The sequence below is a fragment of the Camarhynchus parvulus genome, chromosome 13, assembly GCF_901933205.1.
Source record: "Camarhynchus parvulus chromosome 13, STF_HiC, whole genome shotgun sequence".
NCBI lineage: Eukaryota > Metazoa > Chordata > Aves > Passeriformes > Thraupidae > Camarhynchus > Camarhynchus parvulus.
Genome location: NC_044583.1, coordinates 8,218,675 through 8,234,309, shown reverse-complemented (window position 1 = coordinate 8,234,309; position 15,635 = coordinate 8,218,675). Strand labels below are relative to the sequence as shown.

General features: G+C 43.2%; 1 protein-coding gene across 4 annotated transcripts in view; it reads left to right on the top strand.

Moving 5' to 3' along the window:
* The window catches only part of FSTL4 (follistatin like 4), a 220,281-nt gene that overhangs the window by 106,207 nt on the left and 98,439 nt on the right, over positions 1-15,635 (top strand). For all 4 annotated transcript variants that reach the window (XM_030957556.1, XM_030957558.1, XM_030957555.1 and 1 more), the window contains exon 5: positions 14,438-14,628. In XM_030957556.1, the coding sequence (XP_030813416.1) occupies positions 14,438-14,628 (191 nt within the window). The remainder of the gene's footprint in view (positions 1-14,437; positions 14,629-15,635) is intronic.

Below are 15,635 nucleotides of genomic sequence, written 5' to 3'. Positions count from 1 at the left end.
CTGGATTCTTTGTGTGTCATAGAAAACAACGATCAGATTTTGAGTATTACTAAAGATGCTGCTCCTCTGACATTTGCTGGTTTGCTCGGGGCCCTCGTGTGTGTTGTGTTTTCCATGGATGTGAGAGGTAAGAAGTGGTGGGCACAGTGATTTGCAAGGGAACTGCTGTGTGGGAACGCATTTCTGTAGTTTCTCACTGTGTCTGTGGTACAAACATCTCCAACTGCAGAGGGGCAGTGCTGGTGACCCCTTAGCAGAGATCCAGATGTGTAATCTTTCTATCTCTTTTTTGTAAAAGTCAATGGGTTTACACTGCTGCTACAAATCTACTCACAAATACCACCATCACATTTCATGTATGGGTCGCTTGCAATATCTTTGAAATATGAATTAGACCAAGGAGCTGTTGGCTGATATATTTGGGATGCCAGGATACTGCTTTATGGGAGATAGCAATATATTTTTTTCACAGCTGAAAACAAATTTATCTGACAGCCATAGATATATTTTCTACTTCAGTGATTGCAGCTCAAAACATTTTGTGGTTTTACAAATTCTAGCATATGAAGCATAAAAATTCATAAAAAGAATATTAGTTTTTAAAGTTTTCAGACATTTGGCTGCCATTGTATAAAAAAGAACAAAACTCAAGAGGTTACTTCAGTTGCCTGGAGAAGTTTGAGCTGGGAGCTTTGTCCCATTAATGTGACTGGCCACTGCCAGTCAGAGGGAATGGTTAATTTGTTTTCATTCTGTTGATGTGGATGCAGACAAAGCTATCAAATAATGGTCTGAATGTTGTGTTGTTTTTCTTACAGAGGTCATTCCAGCCCAGAGATGAAATCTGGGGAGCCCCTTTCTTTAGGGAGGTCTGGAGGGAGCCTGTTGAGGCAGAGCATGAGCTGAAGCTCTGCAAGGCAGGGACAGAAGTGCCAGTGCCAGCCGTGCTCTGCCTGGACAGGCAGCTCCCTTGGGGACATTGCTCCCTTTGTCACAGATCTTAAACTGTCCTAATTCCCTCTCACTGTGTTGCTCTCATGGATCAAAACACAGTGATTTGTCATTCATGCTTTACCCTGGAATGTGGCACTCTCAGTGCTGAAAATCTTCAGGAAAAACATGTTTTCATCCCCTTATTTCTGTGATAAGAAGCTTCCCTCTGTAGTTTAGTGGCATATATAATGAAAAATCCCACTGCCAGCAGTTGGTATGGGGATATTGTTATCTTGACAGGCTTCCAGCAGATGTAGTCCAGAACTGGTGCCCTGAACTGCAGAAAGGTTATTTGACTTGTCAGTAGCAAAGCACTTCCAGTGCTCAGATAACTGTCCCATTCAGCATCCATCATTATAGTGCTTAAGAGAAAATATTAAAAAGAAATCCCACAAAGAGGAGAGGATTAATCCCCAAAATTCAGCCTGTAACATCGGTGAGCTTTTATTTATTCATTCTGTTGCTTGATCTGCTGTATTTGCTGTTCATAACATGGATTTAGAGCAGAAATAAAAATCTTGTTCCTGTTGCCTGGTCTCTGAAGGGAGAGGACAGGAAGCAGTGATGTGGGTTTGTGGTGTAAATGGGAAGTTAGAGTAGATGAATTTGTGTTTTTCTCTCTGTCGGAGCCCTCAGAGTTGTAAATGCTGCAGCTGCCTTCTATAGACAGGTCAGGGTGTATTCAGAGGTTGAGTTGAATGCTCTGGTTGATTGGGCAGGTTGGTGCAATAGGCATTGGAGTCCTCATCTCTTTGTCACATGGGAAGAATTGGGTTTATCACTTTACCTAGCATAGAGCCATTGAGTTATTAAGTGGCACAATTTCACTCTCCAACTGTATTGGTTTCTGGAGTGCCATATGTGTATGACACTATATATGTGTGTGATTATAATAACAAAAATCCAGCTATTCTTTATCTACTAAGTGGAGAACTTTTGACCTCATTAAATTCTGGAGGAGTAGGTAGGCTCTGGTGTCTACATGTGCGTGTTGTAAATGTTTCCCTTTCATCTGTTGTTTCTGGACTAATTTAAGAGTTTTCTGTGTGAAGTTTCTTCCTCCTTTTTAATGCCTTATTTCCCCATTAGAAGTACTTTCTGTCCCTTGTGCATGTTTTCCTCTTCAGAAGTTAACATTTTATAATTGCAGTAACACCCTTTAGGGTGTATGTTACGGTCTACTAATGAGATGTCTGAGAGGTCTCCTAATGACATCTGAACAACAGGCACAGCACATCGTTATCAGACCATTACACACGTCCTTAACAATAATAAATACTCCTGCTTACTGTAATTACATGTGCTGCCCTTTAGTGCTGTGCGAGAGGATATGGGAGACTCCACAGTTCAAGTGCAAGGTGGGAAGTGCTGTAAATCAGCAGTGTTTTGCAGAGGATTTCTCTGAATGCCTTTGAGGATGTGGAAGGACACACAATTTCTGGAGAATTAGGGTGTTTTCCTCTCGCTTATGGATTGAAAATGTCACGAGAACGGCTTCCCTGTATGTGCACATACTCTCTGCTCTCCCTGTTATAAAAATCACACACCTTCAGGGTAGGGATGTTCTTGAGAGATCAGGTACCCACAGGCAATGGGCTCAGAATTGCTTTAAAAACTCTGTGATAGCTGTCCTGTGGCAGATCCTGTGGTCCTGTGATAGAAGTAAAAGTGTCTGCAAGAAGGTATCAGAGAAAACCTGTGCACACAAATACCCAAGAAAAAGAAAAAATGTTCTTGACTGCATCCATCACCAAAGATGGTTCACAGCAGCCTTTGTAGTACACATTGCTGTCCACTTTTCCTGTGCATACTTCATACAGATAAGACACCAGACAGTTAAAATGAAAAATACCTTTACCAGGGAGTCAGATTCATGAAATCTCAAGCACTGAGTGATAGTGAAGCATTCCTTCTGACAGCAGAGCCAGTGAATTGTTTGGAAAGGTGTTTCAGAGCAGAACAGAATCTGCAAAATTTACATTAGTGCCGGAGGACTTTAGCGTTTATTAAAGCTTCCAAATAACACATTTGCTATCTAGAAGTATTTGATAGATATACCAGTCAGCCATAAAAATGTGAGCATTGGTTACTTCCCAGAGGAATCCAGACAATTTTGCTTTCTCTAATAGGAATAAGGTAGAGGTTTGTAAAATGTCAAACTGCAGCTTGTGCAGCATCACCAACTGAAGCAGGCACAATGAGCAAACGTCCTGTTTATCTAACAAAAGCCTGTTTGGTTTATTTACTTTAAATTAAAGGGTGTCTGCATTAAAGTGCTAAAGACATTTTACATACAGAAATGAGGAATAAGTGTTGGCTACAGTGATAGGTATGCCTGGCTTCCTGCGCACTCAGATGGATTGAGACTCTTCCTCACATAACTGCTGAAGAGTAAGTGAAGCTAATCATCACTGCACATAAATTCATGTACAGCTCATAATGACAGTGGTTTTATCATATATGGTTTCAGGTGCTTCAAATAGCCAGAAAGACCTTGTTTGTTTATTTCTGTCCTGCAGATCACTCAGGAAGATTTGGCTGCATTGTTAACAAAGCAGCACTCCCCAGACATTAATGGTCTGAAAGGTTAATTCCCTTCATTTAAAAATAGCAATCTCAGGTGTGAAGAATTAAGCTAAAGCACAGTATCAGGTGTAAACTGGTGCTTACAGCAGATACATTGCAAAAGATATTGCTGGCTTTCAAACAACTCCTCAGCTTGATGTATTTGGTTTGGGTTTTCCCTTGTCTGTGGCGATATGCATCAAGCCAAGGTTGATAGCTCTTAACTACTTGTCCATCTCCTGCTTTTGCTGCCTCTGTATTGAGGCTGCTATCCATCACTGACACAGCATCTGATGCTGTGTGTGTACAGATAGAAGGGTCCCAGCAGATGTGTTGTGCTGTGTTTATTCTGCTGTTTGTGTTTTGGCAGCGCTTGAGGCTTTAAACCCATGCCAGGAGCTCTCTGAAAGCACTTTGAGAACCTTATCTCAGAGCCTTTGAATGGATTGGACAGACATGGACAGGGAGAAGTCTGTAGGTCAATACAGGCTGCTCCCAACACCCCAAAATTCCCTGCTGACCTACAGCTGTCCTCCAAATACTCCTTCATAGCCCATCACAATGAAACTGTGCTGATCAGAGCCTTCCTGCCATTGCTGCTGGCCCAAAGGTTCAGCCTGTGGAAAGAAACCTGTCATCCAACCATCCTTACAGCAAAAGCACAAGGAAGTATGTAAAATTAATACTATCTAGTTAATTCTTGCTAAAAGCAGAGTGTTTGGTTTTACCACTCTGTACAGACTGAGTGTGGAGGTTCCTGGAGTGTCCCATTGTGCTGCCATGGAGCATCAGGGCTCTGGGATGGATGATTTGACCCCAGGAAGTACAAAGCACACAAATGGAGATGTCATACATAATCATACACAGTAGGTTTGCCTTTAATTACCTTTGATTTGCTGAAGTGATGAAACAGAAATTCAAGCCTGGATTTACAGAGAACACCCGCTTTCAAGAGTGCTTCTCAGCTGTTACTATCTGGGAGTGTGTCTTTTCACAAGTAGGTCTATTTGCTTTTTTGCTGGTCATTTTGTTTTGGTTTTCATATTGGAAAGCAGTATTATGCAGTATCCCTTATGGGTTCTATTGAGAATCCTCAGCACCCACCTTGCCCCTGCCCAGTCACCTCTCTTGTCTTCTTTTCTTCTTCTTATCCTTTGATAAAAATCCCATTGTCTTCCCGGGCTCTTTCAGTACAGTGTTTCTCAATCACTGAAGCAATTCCTTATGCTGTTTTTTTGGTATCTTAAGTAATTAGACATTCTTAAGCTATTTTTGTTGTATTTGTTAAAAGACCTCTATAAGGGACATTTTCCTCTCCTGCTCCCTTCCTCCCTTGTCTGCACCTTAGGATGCAGCATCACCAGCTCAGCTTAATAGCTTTTAAAAAGCAGAATAATGCAATCTTATTGTATATATAATATAATTTGGAGAGAGAGTACACAACAGTCACAGAGAGCTGAGTGTGTGAGAGTGTGTGTGTAAGATCACATCTCTGTGGGGAGTAATAGATTTACAGCAGAGTGGGCTGTGTTTTGAGTAAATTAATCATTAGAAACAGACAGTTTTCAGCATAGGACTCATGCATAATTCACTCAGGATTTCTGTTATATTTACACTCACCTAATAGTTGAGACAAGCAATACAGGAGTTATGAGTTGTTTGCCTTGACTGCATGGTGTTCCTTCATCTGCCTTGATGTTCATGACGTCGTTTCTTCCCTCTGGTTTGACAATAATTTTTAATTTTTTAACACAAAAATAACAGCTAACACTCAGCAGGCAGCAAATATAATCAGTTTGTTTGCTTTTGTGCTTTCCCAGCCCAGGCATTGCTGTTAGTTAAATCTTCTTTATGCTAAACAGTTTTTGGGAATGCTGTCTGAGTGGATCTTTGGGAGAGATGTCCTGGTGCAATGAGAGCAATCATCCACCAAATCATCTAGAAATCCCTGGCTTGGGAATGTGTTTGGGCTCTTTGTGGGCAGTGCACACAAAACAGTGTGTGCCCACTACCACCTTGTAGTACCAGGAAGGGTCTGAGCCAGCTCAGGTGTGGCCACTGAATTTTGGAAAAGCCACCCACTGCTGACTAGAAGCCAGAGGTTCTTGCAAACATGGCCAGAGTCATTTTGTTGCCAAGCACAGAAGGATAAAATTCCCAGAAAAGAGACAAAACCCAGTCATTCAGAATGTGAGCTGCCTTAGTGAGAGCCATTGTATCCCACAGCTCCTCGAGAGGACAGGTGTAACATGAGATGAGCACAGCAGACCTGGGAAGGTGATGTGGAATATGAGACTTAACAGTTTGATGTACCAGATAATATGTGTAACAAAATTCAGTGGATGGAAATTGAAGCTAAACAAATTAAAAATAAAATGTGTTTGCCCACTGAGACTAAGTAATCATTTGAAAAAATTGGTCTTTGATGCTTAAATTAGGCCTGGAAGCCTTCCTGGGTGGTATACTATAGAGCAAACAAATTATGGAGCTGCTGCAGGGAAAATCTTGTTGAACTTGGGGCAGGAGGTCAGAGTGTGTGCATAATCCCTCTTGGCTTTAAAAATCTATAAATCTGTGGCACACTGCCTAGGTGGTGATAGGCACTTGATAAATTACGTTTATTGTGTGTTTTCCCATCTGCAAGCTTCCTCCTGCCTCCCTCCCTGGGGCTGCTCCTGCTCCCTTCCAGGCAGGACACAAATCTAGAACTTGCCTTTGGACTTGGCAAACCAAGTTGTAATTCTTGGGCTTCCCAAGAAGGCCTGCAAATTCATCCGCCTCTTTCTGTGCCTTAGGGGCTGAGGCATACGATTCATTTAACTTTATACAGTTTGGAAGGTAATTGTTTAAGGTAGGAATAGAGTTTTTGTTTATAGAACTGGGAATTAATATTCTCATGCTGTAAGTTTTTAATATATTTTTTAAACTCACAGAGTAATAGATGGGTGCTTTTTCTTGTAATAAAATGAAATATTGAAACAAATATACACTGAGGCAAGCTTTAACTCTTCCAGGTTGTAAATGTCTATTGTTTAATAGTATCTACTTCATGGCATATATTCCATTCCATTTCTGTGATAAATTTCGTGAGCTCCCAGTAGCTGCTAAATTATATATGGATACCTGATAAATGTACATCTTATTAGCTGAAACACATCCCTAAGATAAGCAAGTTAGTTTGGATTTTTATTGTTAATTGAATTTTTTCAGCAGAGGCAACTGAAGGATGTTCATGAATTTGCATGAAGTTAAACATCTGCTCCTCTTAGCAGGAACTGAACCAGAGTTTCACTTAACCTGTAAATTCAACTCAGGAATAAAACAGGTACTCAGCCTTTGAGGGGCTTGCTTGTGTGTAAAGGAGGCAGGCAGGTGATGCTGTGAAGGGAGCAGGATGTAATTAGCAGCATTGCCTTAATGTCACATCTGTGGTGTGTGGCTTCCTCTGTGCACAGAGATGGTCTTCAGTGATGTTTGGAGGCAGCAGAATGCTCCCTGTGTTATTATCAGGTGTTACAGGAACACTGCAGTGGGGTTATGTGCAGTGTAATTGCTGCAGAACACAGCCTGGTGGTTTATAGGAAGCTTTCTCTGAATGATCAGAAGTTAAATGGTTGTTATCACTGATGTTTATATATTAAGATTTGGGTTAATTTCTCTTCATCCTAAATTGGTTTGCTCAGACCTTGCATAGAATCCTGGAATCATTAAGATTGCAAAAGACCTCCAAGATCATGAAGTCCAATCTTCAGCCAAATATCCCCATTACCACTGTCCCATTGCAAAGTGCTGCATCTGCTCATTTTCTGAACTCTTTCGGGGATGATGACTCTGCCTCTTCCCTGAGCAGCCTCTTCCAAGGTTTAACCACTCTTTCAATAGAGATTTTTTCCTAATACCCAACCTGTAGTATTTACAGCCTATAAACATCAGAGTTGGGAAGATTCAAAACTCACAGAAATCTCTAAATTGGAAGAAATTGTCAATTCCAAAAAGGTTTCTTGATGTTTTCCTCCTGCAGCTGCACTTGCTCAGTAAAGTCTGTTCATGTAAATTGTTGAGAAAAGCAGTTGTTTTCTTCTTTCCAACCACACAGGAAAATTAGGAGGAAAGTCCAGCCAAATTCTCCATGCATGTGCAGAAACAAGCAATTAAAGGAAGAGAAAGATAGAAAGAGACAGGTAAAAAATTTGCATGGCAGAATGGGGATTTGCAAGGAGACCCCTGAAGAACTGAAGTCATCTTTAATTTTCCTGTCCCCATGTAAACTTGTTTTGTGGAGTCAAGCAGGCTGTAATGCAGCAGATCATTGGGGTAAAGAGTTCACATAATGTCTCACTCAGGTTCAGCAGTCTGATCTTTTGGGACCACATCTCCACTGTTCAGCCAACACTTTCATTTTGTATGTAGGAAAACGGGCTGCTGCTGATGAGGAATTTTGCCATAAATGGCACAGGAATTAAGGAGCCACACTCAGAAATAAATTCAGAAAATAAATTTTCTGATCCTTCTAACAATGCCAGGTAAAACCTGAGTGAAACACAGGGAAAGGGCTGTTTTGAAAACAGGACTTTTCTCCAACCCCTTTAATTTTGTCTAGAAATGTTATTTTCAGTAACTATATCTTTTTTGCCCTATAGATACGGATGAGAAAACAAATCTTAGTGCTCTCATCTCCTGCACTGAATTTCTTCCAGGAGCTTGAAAACTGCCATAGGAACAGCTGAAAATAGTCAGCATGGTCTGAGAGGATCTGTCAAATAAATTGACACCTCCAATGCCTCCTGCCTTAGAAATTACACTCTTCAGCCGGCTCCAAAGTGCTCTTTATTGCCATATATGGTGGTGCTGAAGGGTTGCCTAGAAAATTAGTGCCACTGGAGTTCCCCCTTCAGTGGTGGGTTATTCGTACTGGGCTGTTTCCATCCTCCCCCAGGGAGACAGTGAGCAGGAGCACTGTCCTGCCCTGGTGGGTGGATTTCAGGCAGGTGATGGTGAGATCCAGGAGCCAAACAGGGCTGGCAGCTCTGTGTGGGCAGCTGGGTTGTTATGTCCTATCTCACCTGCAGGGATAACACACCGAGTCTAACCCTGTGCTGGGAGTGGCAGCACAGTTTCATATTTTCAAGGGCTGAGAGCATATGGACTATGTATCCGTGCTGCAGCTGTGTGGAGATGCCACTCAGGGGAAAGTTCTGGAGAGTTTTTGAAGGGTCACAAGAAGTTTGAACCTGTTTGTTTGCCTTGTTGTGTGTTTCTTGGTAATCACACACTCAGCCTGGATGCTAATGGCTGCACAGCTTCTGTCAAGGACTTTAGGAAGAGCTGCAGGTGCCTCCTGCCATTCTTGCAGCCCGTGTAGTTTTGCTGAGAAATAGCTCAGGAGCCAGTGGGGCTCAAATGCCCTAAAGACTCCTGTGTATGTTCAGGCTCACATCTGCTGTCAGGTGATCTGCACACCAAGGTCTCAGAGATAGGTGCTCTGTAGGTGTTATCAGATCATTTTTGGTATTTAAAGAAGTACTGACACTTCGAGTAATCATTGTATTGTAAGGCACCTTGCACAGTAATATTTCACTGGGAGATTAGTTTCCCCATCAAAGGAAGCTCTTCGCTTCCTCAGTTTATTTTTATTTTGTACCCTGCATTCCTTTGAAGGACACTTTCATCTCCAGCCTTGCTGTTCCTCTGTTATCTGCTTTTACTCAGAACTGGGTTGAAGATTGCTGTGGGATCCAAGTGCAAAAACCTGCAGCAATTCACAGAAACCAGGAGTAAAATTTTTAAAGAGGACAATTATTGAGGGAGCTGGATTAATGATCTGTCATCACAATTTAGCTACATTCACCACTGACCTTTCACAGGGAGGATGCTCTTGATAAATGTAGATCATTACTGAGTTCTGACATAAAAACATAATGGCATTCTGTGTTCCTTGGCAGGCTGATCAATATTTTATCTGCCAAAGCATGCAGAAGTGCTAAACAGGATGAATTACGTGGCTGCTGCAAAACAGAGCAAGAAGCAGCATTGCTTGGAGCAGAGCATGTGCATTTGACAGTTATTTGCCACCTTTTAGCAATCACACCTTCATATGCTGGATTTTTCTTTTACTCTTCTCCTGTCTTATTGTTTTTCTTTCCCTCTTTTTTTTTTTCTTTTAATTCAAACGGTTCCAGGCTTCACTGGGTTTGAAAATGCTCTAAACTGATAAGAAGGGCTTGTTTCATTGGAGATCTTCCCCAGCACGAAGAGGGAAATAATGGACTAGAATTGAAGAATCAGTTTAGGGCATAGCAGAATAGCAATTTTAGCTCATCCAGAATCTGTGTGGGTATCTCTCTGTGTGTTGGCTCCCAGCTGTGTGGTGGGGATGGTGCCTGAGTACACACAGGGGTCAGCTGGCAGTACCACACAGGTTCCTGGAACACATGTGGTGGCATTTCTGATGTTCAGAAACCGGACAGGGAAAGAGCACTTCAAAACCCCTCTCTGAAGAGCAGCGGTGGTCAGCTAAAATCAGAATCACAAAATCCTGAGTTAAAAGGAGCCCACAAAGATCATCAAGTCTGGCTCCTGGCCCTGCACAGGGTAACCCCAGAAGTGTCACCATGTGCCTGAGAGCATTGTCCAAATGCTCCTGGGGCTCTGTCAGGCTTGGTGCTGTGACCATTCCCCGGGGAGCTGTTCCTGTGTGCAAACACCCTCTGGGGAACAACCTTTTCCTGACATCCAAACTAAACCTCCCAATACAGCTTGCAATTGTGAGCAGAATCCAAGTCCCTGGGAAGCTCTAACAAGGAAACCAAGCTGAGAGACATCCATTAGCAAGACCTACCAAGGAGAGCAGCCTGAGATGAGATAAACTGCTAATGGTGAGTTAGTGTTGCAAAGGAAACTGCTGGGGGCAGTCAGCAGAGAGAGAGGAGAGTGGGGATAAGTGAGAGGGCACACAGACAGCTTTTCTGACATTCTTTTTGCCTAACAGTCAGATCTGTAATACCTGGAAGAACAGAACCAGAGGTGGCAGAAGCTTAAAGAGACAGTATTTAGTAGATAAAGTTGGTAGATGCTTGGCACAGTGTAAGAAGATTACAGATGTCAGGACAGCAGGAGAGAGTTGAGAGGGAAGGAGGGGAAATACAGAGCTTTGCTCTCCAAAATGTGTAAACCAGCTCAGTGTCAGCAGTCTCTAAGGAACTTAGGTTAAAAGATGCAATAATAATGCTTAGTAAATAAGGGGAAGGATCTTTGCTGCAGGAGAATCTTGCTGTCTTTGGTATTGACTTTCCAGATGTTTTGAGTAGCCTGAATGTGTCTCCTCCATAACTTGGCTGAGCAGGCAGTGTCTTTTCTAGGACATCCATGTCTGGTTGCTGAAACACCTTATTTTGTTTGAAATAAATAGCATTAGGTCTGGGTTGTGCAGCAGCACATCAGCTCAGACACCACAAGCACAGATAATTTCTGAGCTTTGGCCAGACTTAGTATAAAGTTATAGTTTCAGGTCAGAGTACATCAACTGACCTGGAGAAGTTTTCCCTCTGTTCTTCCACTACAGTAAGAATAAGTATATAAATTATATATTTATATGCATAAATATATATATATATTACAGTTGTAATGCATTTTTCTATCAATCTTTTGGTTCAGTCAAAGGAACAAATTATCAATCTCACACCCTGGGACAGAACTTTATTGCTTTTACTTGTGTGCTGCTAAACAGCTCAGCACTGCTGGGCTCTGCCCAACTGCTTCTGTGTCACTGCAGCCCTCAGATGTCTGGGGTGTCAGGGAAAACGTGCAAAGGTGTGAGACCCATGCAGTCTGTCACATCCCCACTCTGGAGAGAGGCTTGGGATCCACTTCCAGCAGAGCTGGAGACTGTTATTTTCTCCAGAAGGAAGTGAAGGTATTGATTTGACAGGGGCTAGAAGCACCTTCTGACTTTCTGCCTGCAGCATATTTTAGCAACATGTGAAACTGGACTTATTTTTTAAATAAGAGACATAATTGTCTTACTGCTGGTTTTCTTTGTTCACCATGGACTGGCCTTACCCTGCTGTGCAGGATGGGGGTCTGCTGGATCCATGACCCTGAACATAGCAACAGTGAGATGGGGAAAAACGTATTATGAGTTTATAGCAGGATTTGGGAATTGCTGCCAGCAGCTGTCACCAGCTCTGTCCTTCTGTGCTTTCCTTTATTTCACTCCTAATGCCCATCACACTTGCCTGGAAGGTGCAGCATGGCTGTGACCCCCAAGGTAAATGGGCACATTTACCTTGGGCTGGCTGGCAGCCCAGATCAGTGTGTAGTTTTTCAAGAAAAGCAGTTTTGTGGTGGCTTTGTTTTCTGAGCATGGAAGAATGCAGGAGGGTTGTAATTCAGTGAAAGGAGATCGCTGTCCCCTGGCTCACACCATACTTGAGGGAACTGGGGGGTTCAGCCAGAGAAAAGAGGCAGAGGGACTTTCTCTATAACTACTTGAAAGAAAGTTGTAGCCAAGAGAGGGTTGATCTCTACTGCTAAGTAGTAAATGACAGGATGAGATGAAATGGTTTCAAGTTGTACCAGGAGAGGCTTAGGTTGAGGATTAGGGAAAAATTCTTTTGGGTTGACTCCATCCTGCCCAGGATCATGGTGGAGTCCCCGTCCCTGCAAGTGTGAAAAAAACCCCATGTAGATGTGACACTTGGGTTAGTGCTGAGGGAGGAAAGCTGGGAAAGCCTTGCCCAGGTAACTGCAAATATCTACCAAAAAAAAGTCCCAGCTGCTGAAAACAAACCTGGAGGTGTAAAGAACTGCTTTGGCCTGTCCTTGTGGGGAGCACAAGGTAGGGGGGTCAGCCCACCCAGGTGTCACCATGTACACTGCCTGTAGCACTGCTGGTGCTCACTAATGGAAACCACAAAGCAGAAACAGAAGTGGAAGAAAATTAAATCACTTCACCTATCCTCATTAGCCCTAGATACATTTCTGGGATTAACTTTTGATTGAAAATAAAATTCCAACTAGGAGAAAAAATATTATTGCAGTAGCTAAAACAGTATATACAACAGAATAGTTTGATTAAATGGATACAATAATCAGGTTTTCTCTTAAACAGCTGGTGATTGAATGAAAAAAATATATACTGCCTTCACAAACCATCAGATGACATGGTTGGAAATAAAGAGTCAAGAATAATAAATACAACTAGAAGTAGCTGAATAGCCTTGTTTTTTCTGTAAAACAACTCTGATCCCAAGTGGAACCCAGTGCTTTTTGGAGGTTGTTTACAGGGAAGGAAAAATTTATCAGCTGCTTAATATCCCTGAGCAGCAGGAAGCTCTCCATACTAGATGGGACTGAGTTCAGGGTAGGAAATAAGCCTTGTCTTGCAGTTCTTGTTCGTGTAGCAGGAGGGCACTGACCTGACTGGTGAGCACATGTTCAGGCTCTGTGTCCTCTGTCACCTTCTCAGGTCACAATGCTTTTGAAGTTGTGAGCACAAAATATGAAGGGTGAAAAAAACCCTTGACAGTAGATGGGTTTGCTATCAGAGAAGTGCCTCCCACCTGGAATTTTAATTGGGTTTCAGTTGGAGTGGGACCAAGAGGTCCAAAATGTTGCAGCTCAGCAAGAAAGGGACAGGAACATTAGTTGTCACTGTGCCAGAGTCTTCTGTTATTTTTCAGGGGAATAATGTTTAGAGTCTTTGGGGAGCTGATCTACAAGGGTATTGTCCCTTAAACTGAGGTGGGACCATCTTCTCTTAGATTTAAGAGTAAATCTTAGATTTAATCCAAGAGGATCAGTGATGGGATATAAAGGAAAGGTTTGATTTAAACCCAGTATTTCTGAGAGTAAGGCTTTTACATTATAGGGAAGTTACATTATAGACACAAGGACATCTGAGAGGAACAGCTGGAGGTGCTGATGCTGTTGGTGGGGTGTGGTTGGTACCCACAGAGTGTGGGACAGCTGGAGCCTGAGGGTGCTCCAGGGCCTGCTCCAAGGCTCCTGCAAGGCACCAGCCACTGTGCTCTGCTCTAAAGAAAACAGATTTGCACAGAAGGACAGCTGCCATTTCTCATTCTGCTGAGGTCTGCCAGCCAACAGATGAGCAGAAAAGGGTCATAATATCTTGTACCACTTTGGGCATGCGGATGCATTTCCTTGAGGAGGGGAAGAGCTGGATGCTGCAGGCACAGCTTGAGCTTTCAGGGTCAGGAGGGTTCAATCTGATTTCTTCAGCCAAGCCAGGGTCACTTCAGGGAGAGTGGCTTGAGGGCTTTTCCCTGGTAATAACCTTTTTTCCTGGTCAGGGACAGGACAGTGTTTATTTCAGCCTGCAGCAGGGTGATGAGAGCAGGCACTAGTGACACCACAGCTGCAGGGGCTCCCCACAGCCCTGCACTCCTCACTGTCCTTCCTCTGGCTTTCTACCAGCCCAGGCTGCCTCTGAGGATTCCCTGAGATCAGCCCCATGTTTGACACAGGGTGACAGTCTGAGGTACCAGTTACATTAGCGGAACTTTCTAAACATCAGCTTCCCCAGGTTTATTTTTTACTTTATGGGATAAATTTATTCATATAGAAAAGCACAGAGCCAATTTAATATTTGTTGGAGTTACAAAACCGAGTGTGGCAGTTTATAACTGAGGCCCTATAAAATCTGGATGGTAACATGCTGGAGAGTATCCCTGACAGCAGGATTTAGAAAATCTGCCAGCTATTACAAAAGGCAACGACCACAGGAGCTCCTCAAGTGCGGAGCTGAGTGGAGCTGAACATACAGACATATGTACCTAATTTTTTCCTTGTATAGGACCTCAGTCCTTTGAAGAGATCAAGGTAAATGCAGATGGTGCAGTGATGCTGTGTTATCTCTCAGGGGACAGGTGCACAATGGCAGACTACAGCCGGCTGAAGAGCATCCTGCTGGACCTGCAGGCTCGGCGGCAGAGCCCGCCCGGCAGCCTGGCCAAGGACAGGCCAGCCCAGAAACGCTTCCTCATTGAAGAGCTCTTTAAGCACTTGGATCTCAACAGTGATGGGCACCTCAGCAGCTCTGAACTGGCTCAGGTAGGTTTACTGTTCAGTGAGAATGGAATTATGAAGTGGATTTTCATTTGAAGTGTGAATTGAATGTAACGCAGCAGCACTCAGGTGGGAATGGTCATTTGTACCTGTCCAGTCAGCAGCAAGTACAGGAGGAAAGTCTAACACAGTCAGTGAGTCTCTGTCTGCATCTCCCAGCATTGTCTCAAACATTTGAAGCTCATCTCCAAACAAAAAACATGGCAGCTTTCCAGCCCCATCCATCCTCCTCAAAATAGATAATAATCCTTGCTGTGCTGACTGACATCTTCTGAAGTATTTCCCGTTAGCTGGCTTGGGGAGAATCAATTTAGATTTTTTAGGTGCATGGAAGTTAGGCAGCAATCTCTCAGTTCTTCTCCCTGCCTTCTGGACTGTGCATTAGCATAGAGTAATGTGACAGCAAAGTTGGGATGTTTGTCAGCAGGTATATTGTCCTAAAATCCCTGGGCAGATGCTGAAATGTGGATTAGCAGAAACTGATAGAAAAAGTAAGAGCTTGAAAAAACTATTACTTCTAATTTCAGGCATGCTGTGCTGTTGGAATTCATTTGCTTGGTAAAGTGAATCAAACAGCCGTCCTGGGCACTCAGCCTGGGTACTCTGGGTCCTCAACTTGCTCTTTGCACATGCAGACCTGGGAGAACAGTCCTGTAAAATGTCTTTCCATTCCATTATTTCATCCATGAGAAGAATTAGAAGCAAATGCCTTCTAAGAGCCCTTTGGAAACCAGTCCTATCTGGGACCTATTCCAGTTTCCAAAGTTGTTCCTTCATAGAATTATGGAATAGTTTGGGTGGGAAGGGACCTTAAAGCTGACCTCATTCCACCCCCTGCCATGGGCAGGGATATCTGCCACTGGACCAGGTTGTTCAGAGTTCACCCTCAAGTGTCTCATCTGCGCTCTGACTTCCCAGGGAACACAGAGCGTGTTACAGGCACGAGCCTGCTCCTCCCTGGGCTCACTCCTCTCCAAGACAGTTGGTGCTGC